Below are 8,175 nucleotides of genomic sequence, written 5' to 3'. Positions count from 1 at the left end.
CAAGAAAGAATAAGTGGCTTATTTAGAATTTTAAGGTGAGAGTTCCTTAAAACAGATTTCCCCTATGGCACATGTGGTGCACATATAATCTGATGATATGGGGAATATTTTGCAACTTGTTAAGTTGTGACCAACAGAATTGTCAACAATTTTGTAATCACCCGCAAACCAGGATGGCTAAGGCTATCAAGCCTAATATTAATTTATTAATACTTAGAAAATCATTGTGCGCACAACAATATTGAGTATGAATTGAAACATACATTCAAATTTATCGAATATTGTATCCAAGGGATATGATATCGGACATTTTACTACATGTTGTAGTACAAGTATAGGCTAATAATATGTTGGGATAATTAGGAGATTACCTGAGGTCTCCGATATTCTTGAGTGCAAATGAGTTCATCCTCCATTTTCTGCACTAGATTTTGGTCCTCCTCCTGATGAAGATTCTGAGAACAATCCTTTACCAGAATCTGGTTGTTATTTGCAAATTTTCAAATTTATCCCATTAAACTTATTGGCCTTTTAATAAATTTGTGGTGTGGTTCGACCATATGTTTGACGGTTTGGTAATCATAGGTACAATATTTATATAACCACACATTTGACAAACTTGAGAGTTGTCTTTTGATCATTTGAAAACAACCGAATCCTATTAAGAGATAATTCTATCTTTGGTTGTCTATTAGCCTCCACTTTACTTCGAATTCCTCTTGGTTTTGTGTTGTTACCACTAACTTGCATAGTATTCTCGGTACTAGCAACAATTTCAAATAATGGTATAGCACCCGTTGGGTGAATCTGATGATTTTAAGAAATTCCATGTTTCTTTCATCATAAAAATGGTAGTACCATCTTAAGAGGAGATAAAGTGTATAAGGAATTTTCAACCGGATCTGCATATGAAAATATTTGATCACGAGATCTCAACTTGAAGTTGATTATATGACAGAATTGTGAGATGCAATAGACTTGAGGTCTTGAAAAATGAATGGGCGATCATTCGTGATGTGCTCATGGCAGCATGTTTCTCTTAAAGGAAAATATTTGAAGTGAATAAATACTCATTCATAATGTACTTAGTTTGAGAACTAAGTGAAGTTTGCGACATATAAAATGAATATGTACGTATTTAGCTATCAGGAGAATAGCCATGACATTTTTCGAACATGGGGTTAGTCACTATAAAATATCAACCAAAAATGTGATGTGGATCTTGTAATAGTGTTTGAGACACTCGATCTTTGCTATAAATTATGGTCTCCACCTTTATGTATGGACGACAATATCATCACAAATAGTAATATTTGTGTAATTTTCCACGACTTATTCAAGCAAAATGATGCTTAAATAATTGATACTCGAAGAAAAATGCCATTTTAATCATGTAAGATCAATTTTTTTTACTAGGAGAGTAAACAATTTTAGTGAACAACAATAATTGCTTCAGAGGAGCAAATTTTATGATAGCTGATGCTATACAATCATATGTGTAGACCTCAATTTGTATAGGATAACACTTTGAAGATAATCACCGGATGCGGTGTAGATCTCGCAGTAATAGAAAACATAGTCTGACTTTTGTCAGTAGATGTTTATAATTCTATTACCTTATGTTATGCAAAATGTGTGAAATCACTTTGAAGGTAATCATCTGTCAAAGTGACATGATGTAGACCTTGCAGTAATAATGGATAGTCTGCAAATTTTGCAGTAGATGCCGGTATTACCTTATGATATCTTGAGATAGTCACATATAATATTAATATTTGGAAGAGCACTTCGAAGGTAGTCATCTTGTTAAAATGACAAGATGTAGACCTCACAGTAGTGATGGATAATTTGCAAATTACGCGGTAGATGCCATCATACCTTGTGATTCGCAAATAAAATATAATATAGTCATATTAAGTATGACACTTCACAATCATTGTTTTGAATTTGCATCGTGATTTGCAAGAAGAAGAAAATCAACTGCAAAACATAGTTGTTTCACTTATTGTAAAGAACAGTACTAGTATCTTTGGGGTCCATTGCAGATGTAATGGTCGACCCATCCAAAAACATAGGCTTAATGCCGTGGAACTCAACCAATATTTTATACTGGTATTAACCAAAATCTAAAACAATAAACCTGATGGCTTGTGTTCAAGTAATATTAAGTCTGATGACACATTTGCCAATAAAAGAAGCTAGAAGGGCTTAGACTCAAATGGCCGAAGGTATAAGGTTCCCTATCGTCATCCACTCATCCTTGATGCATCACAAACCCATCGATTTTTTTTAGTTCTGCATAGAGGCACCGATGCTGCGGTTCATGGCGTCGCCGGCCATAGCCGGAGGGCATGCTCGTACAACGCCACGCGCCGGAAGGCGTTGCAGGCCGTCGGTTTCTGCGCCGTGTCGGAGGACGTCGGGCACAGAGGGTGTCGCCTCTGCCTGGGCTGTGGACCGTGCTGCCGCGCGCCTGAGGGCATTGCCATGTCGGGCACCGGCCGTTGGCCGCTGCGGCCGCCTCCGGGTGCAGCTATGGGAGCAGCCGGGCCGAAGGATGCCGCCGCTCTGCTAGGAGCCTGGCCGAGGCAGCGTTGTCCGGGCCATGGGTCGCCGCCGAAATTTGCCTTGGACGGCATGCAAACGACGCCCTGGAGGTTTAGTGCTTACTTCGTGCAGGAACGAAATTGGAATTGATGTATCAATCAAGATAGAGATGGTCTTTGTATGATTGTCGTTTTGTACGAGATGTGTTACAGGGATCTTGTATGTTTCCTTCTGATCCCCTCCCCGTTCTTACCTTTCTTTCTGGATTTTGTGCTTTCATCTCATTTGCATCTGGTTTCTTCCTAGATCGAGAGATTCGCCGCGCCTGGGCCGTGAATGCCTCGGGCTGATGCGGGAGGTCGAGGCCACGCGACCACGCGCCGGCTGGAGACTTGCGCCGTCGTGCCGTTCTGCAGGGGGAGGCGTGCACGCACCACGCGCCAGTGGGCTTGGACTGTCGCCAGTTCCGCGTTGCTCGCCGGCGAGCCGTTCGTGAAATCGCTCCGCCGGGGACAACGCGATGCGTCAAAGAGGTCTGGGCTCGCACTCGTTCGGCTGTCTCTCGGCCATCAAGGACATCTCCGGTGACGAACTGATATTAGTGCGCGGAAGCCGCCGGCGCTGCTGGTTTGTTTAGTGGCCTAATCGCTTGCTCAGGTTAGGGTAAAGGGCTGATAACGTGTCAAAGTAGAAACGAGAGAGAGCAAATGATGGAACAATTGTTGCATTGATTGAAGATTGGGGTATTAATACCCTCATTACAAGGCGGTTACAAAGGAGGCGGTTGCCAAAACATAACCACAGACATAGCATGGATTTACAATTAATTAATCTAATTGATTAATTACTAACAGAAACAATCAATCATCACTCTCCCACAAATCTGAATCTGCACAACTATAAGATCTGAAAACTACATCTACCTCCTACTTTCGCAATCAAGCAAAATCACTCGGAAATAAACAGAACAAGAAAATGAAGATCCAAAAATGCAGCTTAGCTACCTCCGTTTCAAATTACTCGTCGTAGTTTTAGTTAAAAAACGGAAGGAGTACTACTCCAGCAGCAACGCGGCCGCATTCGAATCGAGGCACGACTCGGCCGACCTCATGGCCTCGATCATATCCCCATCACGGCGCCGATCTCGACGCGCCTCCCGGTGCCGGTGGCCGCCTGGCGCAACCCCACGCCGTTGCCGCAGCCACCGACCAGGGCCCCGCTCTCCGTCTCGGCTGATTCGGGCGCTTGGCGCTCCTCGCCGTACAAGCGGTCTTCTTCAGCGAAGCGCAGGCGCAGGCGCCCGTCGGCGCGGGACGCACAGAACACCTCCCGCGGCCGCTCGACCGGCCGCACCACCTGGGTGAGGATGAGCCGCCCGCCACGCCGCTCCGCGCGCATGAACGCCTCGGCCGGCCTCGGCATCACCGGAGGGAGAAGCCTGTCGCCTCGCCGCCTCTTCGCCGCCAAATCCTGATGCTCCACCATTCCCGCGCCGTGCCCGTCCTCGTTTGCTCCGGCGCCGACGACGGCCGGGAGCTGCTCGATATCCCCGCCGACGTCGCCGCTCTCCGACCCGAGGCTCTCTGTACACGCACCCACGGCTTCCCTCTGCCGGTAGCCGGACACCATGGCGGCCGACGCCGAGGCCGTTCGCTGCAACATGGATATATATTTCTTGTTTCTTCCTCTGTTCTCCGTATCTTTTTCCTTTCTCGGTGTGGATGGACGGAAGAGATGGTGTGAGGGTTATATACCGCGGAGCGGTGGCGCAACAGTAATACCGCCGCAAGTGGGCAGCTGATCTCCAACTGACGTGCTGGCCCACAGTTATCGAGGTTCACCTGTCAGTTGCCTGTGGTGTCAACCAACCGCCGCCAAGCTGGTTGTGTTGATACAGCTGTGGGCGCCGCCACTTGACCGGGGCCCACGCTACCCTAGCCTCCACGCAACCAGCTAGTCACACACACGGGGTCCAGGACCCACCTGTCGGTGGAAGATAAGCCCTACGACGAGGTATATCTGGTTGTGCAGGGTTCCAGCTCGGCAGGAGAAGGAACAACTATGCCACGTACGTCCTGATGCAGAGTCACCGACGCGTGGGGTCTGATACACGTGGGACCCGCAGGCCAGGGGGAGTGCCGTTTTGGTTTTGCGCTCGCTCGTGGCTGGTGGAGAGCTGGAATGCAACGAGGGCAGCACGAGTTTCTAGTTAGCTGTTGTGGTGGATTGGATGGACGGTGGTGAGGTGCCGTGGTGGATTTTTTTTTTCTTGAATATGCACGAGTGTGCATATCTCTACCTAATAATAAAGTATGTAGGGTTTTTGTCCGTCCGTCACACAGTTTTGCAAAAAAGCCCCTGCATTTTTATGAAATCAATCCACAGTCCGGATTTAAGTGACACCGAACCGTTATTTTACAGTTAAAAAAAACCCTTAACTTTTTAGGTATTCCATCCACGGATTATATTTAAGTCAAACAAATACTTTTCTAAACCATCCATATCTTTTAAACTGTAACTCCGATTTAAACATGTTATATATGAAATTTGATTAGAAAAATATGAAGAATATGAATATAAGATTATTTTAACCTGTTAAGTATTTATAAATATTATTTTGGAAGATATTTAAGTCAAACAAATGGTTTTCTAAATTATACGTATCTTTTAAACCGTAACTTCGATTTTAACATGTTATATATGAAATTTGATTAGAAAAATGTGTGAAATCTGAATATGATGTTAATTTTACCTATTAAATATATTTTAGATATTGTTTTGGAAGCAAACTTATAACTATAGCGCATGATCCATTTTTCTTTCGTACAGGCGGCGATCCGGGTTGCAAATAAACACCCACTATAGTCATATAGGGAAAAGAAAACATCGAGAACTACACATGCATACCTCTGAATACATCGCAGGGGAAAACAACAGATTTCTCATCGCGAGTGTGAGAGAAAGCGAGAGAGAGAGAGAGAGGGGGGAGGGAGGAGAGAGAGAGACGTCTTAGGATTAACCACATTCAAACACGTTTTGGTTTGTGTGAACACTAAGGCCATCGCCGACGAGGGTGAGAAGAAGGATAAGCGGCAACACAAATATGACGGGTCGCTAAAATAAAGGAGATGGACCTATTGTGGTCTTGAGTGATGGTTGTTCGGTTAAGAGTGTGTGTTGTGTTTTTTCTCCCGTTGCAACGCACGGGCTCTTTTGCTAGTCATATATTAAAGAAGGAAAGTCATAAAAAGCCTCCACCGGTCATTTACAAGTGATGTGATTACTCATGACTATATGTACAACTCCACACCACCTACTACAGCTAGACTACTCCTCGCCACTGATCCACCTAGCTAAGCCCGCAAACTCAAAATCTACGTTTCCTTCCATGAGTCCAGACATCGACCAAATCCGTCCTTCCGCTTCAATTCTCTGCATGAGGCGACATGTCGATGGCGAAGCACCGTCGAACACAACTGCATTTCAATGCTTCCACAACTCCCACGACGTTAATAGCAGTAAAGTGTGCAGATCCTTCCTTGCCATGGTGCCAGCTGCTTGTTTTACACATAGCCATGGCATAAGGGCATCCTGCGTGGTTGGCGTCCACTCTGGCTTCCATAAAGCCCTACAGACCTCCGTCCAAATCGTCCTGGCGAAGACGCATGTTAGTAAAACATGGTCGATTGTTTCCTCCTCCTTATCACAAAGAGGGCATTTGTCCTGATGCAGTAGCCCCCTCCTAGCAAGCCGGTCAGACGTTCAGCATCTGTTTCGTAGTGCGAGCCACGTGAAGAATTTGCATTGTGATGGAGCTCGCGATTTCCAAGTTAACTCCGCCGAGGGAATAACCTCCCTTCCCCAAAATTTCGTTGTGTACGCTGATCTCACTGTGAACTGTCCAGTCGTCTCCCATGACCAAGCTATCATGTCCGAGACATTCTCCACTGGTTCCCAAGTCTGGACCCTCTGCCAAAGCTGTAAGAACTACTGTAGTGCCACCATACTCAGATTGGGGCTCAGGCATGCTGCCCACGATCCATCGGTCACCACATGGCCTAGCAGGCTCGTCTGCCTAACCCGTCGCGGTACCATGTCATAGACGGCCGGGGCAATCTCCTGAATCCGCCTCCCGTCCAGCCACCGATCTTCCCAGAATAGGGTGTTTAGTCCATTGTTTGCCGTGCACCTTGTGGCCGCTTGGAAGATTTTCATCGCATCAGCTGGCACTTTGATTTTGAATTCGCTCCATGGTCTGCTGCTATCCATCCTCTGCAACCATGGCCATTTGGACTGCATTGCCACATTCATCCACCTCAGGTTAGGCAGTCCTAAGCCTCCTGCCCACTTCCGGGCACACACAGTCTCCCATGCCACCAAACAATTACCTCCATTTGCCTCCGCTTTCCGGCACCAGAGAAATCCACGACAAAGCTTGTCCATGTCCCCAAGCGTTTTCACAGGAAGGTCCAAAGCCATCATCGCATGAATGGGCATCGCGCACAGAACTGAAAGCACCAACGTGAGCCTACCACTTTTAGGCATAAGCGATGCCTTCCACCTTGGCAAGCGATTCGCCATCTGATCCACTAGGTACTGGAGCTGAGCTGCTGATTGCTTCCTTATAGACAAGGGCAATCCAAGGTACCGAACCGGGAAAGATCCCATCGAACATCCAAGCCCCTGACTGGCCAAAGCTATACTCTGATCCGAACACCGTATCGGCAGCGCGACCGATTTGCTCATGTTTATGTGCAGGCCCGATGCCTCACCAAATAGGTCGAAGATGCATTTGCAGATAGCAAGATCCATTAGTTCTGGATTGGTGAACAAGACAACGTCATCAGCAAAAATCGACAGCCTTTTCTTCAATCCTATTGTCACCAAAGGCTACAAGAACCCACGCTGGGCAGCCCATTCGAACACTCGATGCAGTGGCTGTAGCGACCCGACCCAAATGGATCAAGTCTCTGTGCCTAAGTGTCATCCTTGGATCGGTATGCTGACACACACAATACTCGAGGATTTATAACAGAGGTAAATCACATGTATAAAATAACGTAAATACTATCACCTCAATCCAAAATAGCGGAAGTAACAAGGTTGTGGATTCCCATCAACACCAACAGCAAAGTTGAGTGTAGAAATCGTAACCCTAACGTATCACTTACTCGTCGTAAGAATCCTGCAACATGAAACGTTGCAGCCCGAAAACGGGTCAGCACATGGAATATGCTGGCAAATTCACACCATAGAGAAATGATGAACAAAGGCTATCACTACATGCATATATGGCTGGTGGAAAAGCTCTATGGTTATAATGTTTTTGCGAAAAGCCAATTTTTCCCTACTTCAAAGGAATAAATTTTATTTAACTATCATGGTGGTTGTGAAACATTGAGATGGTTGACAGCATCTCAATCCCAATTAAGAACGTGATAAAACCCAAATCAAATTTAAATTAAGTAACATGATGAGATCAACGGGATAATCCAAGAACTAGATACTCAAGATGTCCATAACCGGGGACACGGCTAATCATGATTAGTTTGTACACTCTGCAGAGGTTTGCGCACTTTTCCCCACAAGACTCGATCTCCTCCGTTGGATTTCTCGCACTACATGGTG

General features: G+C 45.8%; 1 protein-coding gene across 1 annotated transcript; it reads right to left on the bottom strand.

Annotated features, from left to right (window-relative positions):
* Positions 1-3,255: 3,255 nt before the first annotated feature.
* LOC109748179 (protein SUGARY ENHANCER 1) lies at positions 3,256-4,283 on the bottom strand. The gene has a single exon (XM_020307215.3). It carries the CDS (start codon positions 4,207-4,209, stop codon positions 3,667-3,669), a length of 543 nt encoding a protein of 180 aa, XP_020162804.1. The 5' UTR covers positions 4,210-4,283; the 3' UTR covers positions 3,256-3,666.
* Between the last annotated feature and the right edge of the window lie 3,892 nt (positions 4,284-8,175).

This window comes from Aegilops tauschii, chromosome 4 (genome assembly GCF_002575655.3).
Source record: "Aegilops tauschii subsp. strangulata cultivar AL8/78 chromosome 4, Aet v6.0, whole genome shotgun sequence".
In the NCBI taxonomy this organism is placed as follows: Eukaryota; Viridiplantae; Streptophyta; class Magnoliopsida; order Poales; family Poaceae; genus Aegilops; species Aegilops tauschii.
The sequence above is the reverse complement of the archived record's forward strand: the minus strand, read 5'-3'. Positions and strand labels throughout refer to the sequence as shown.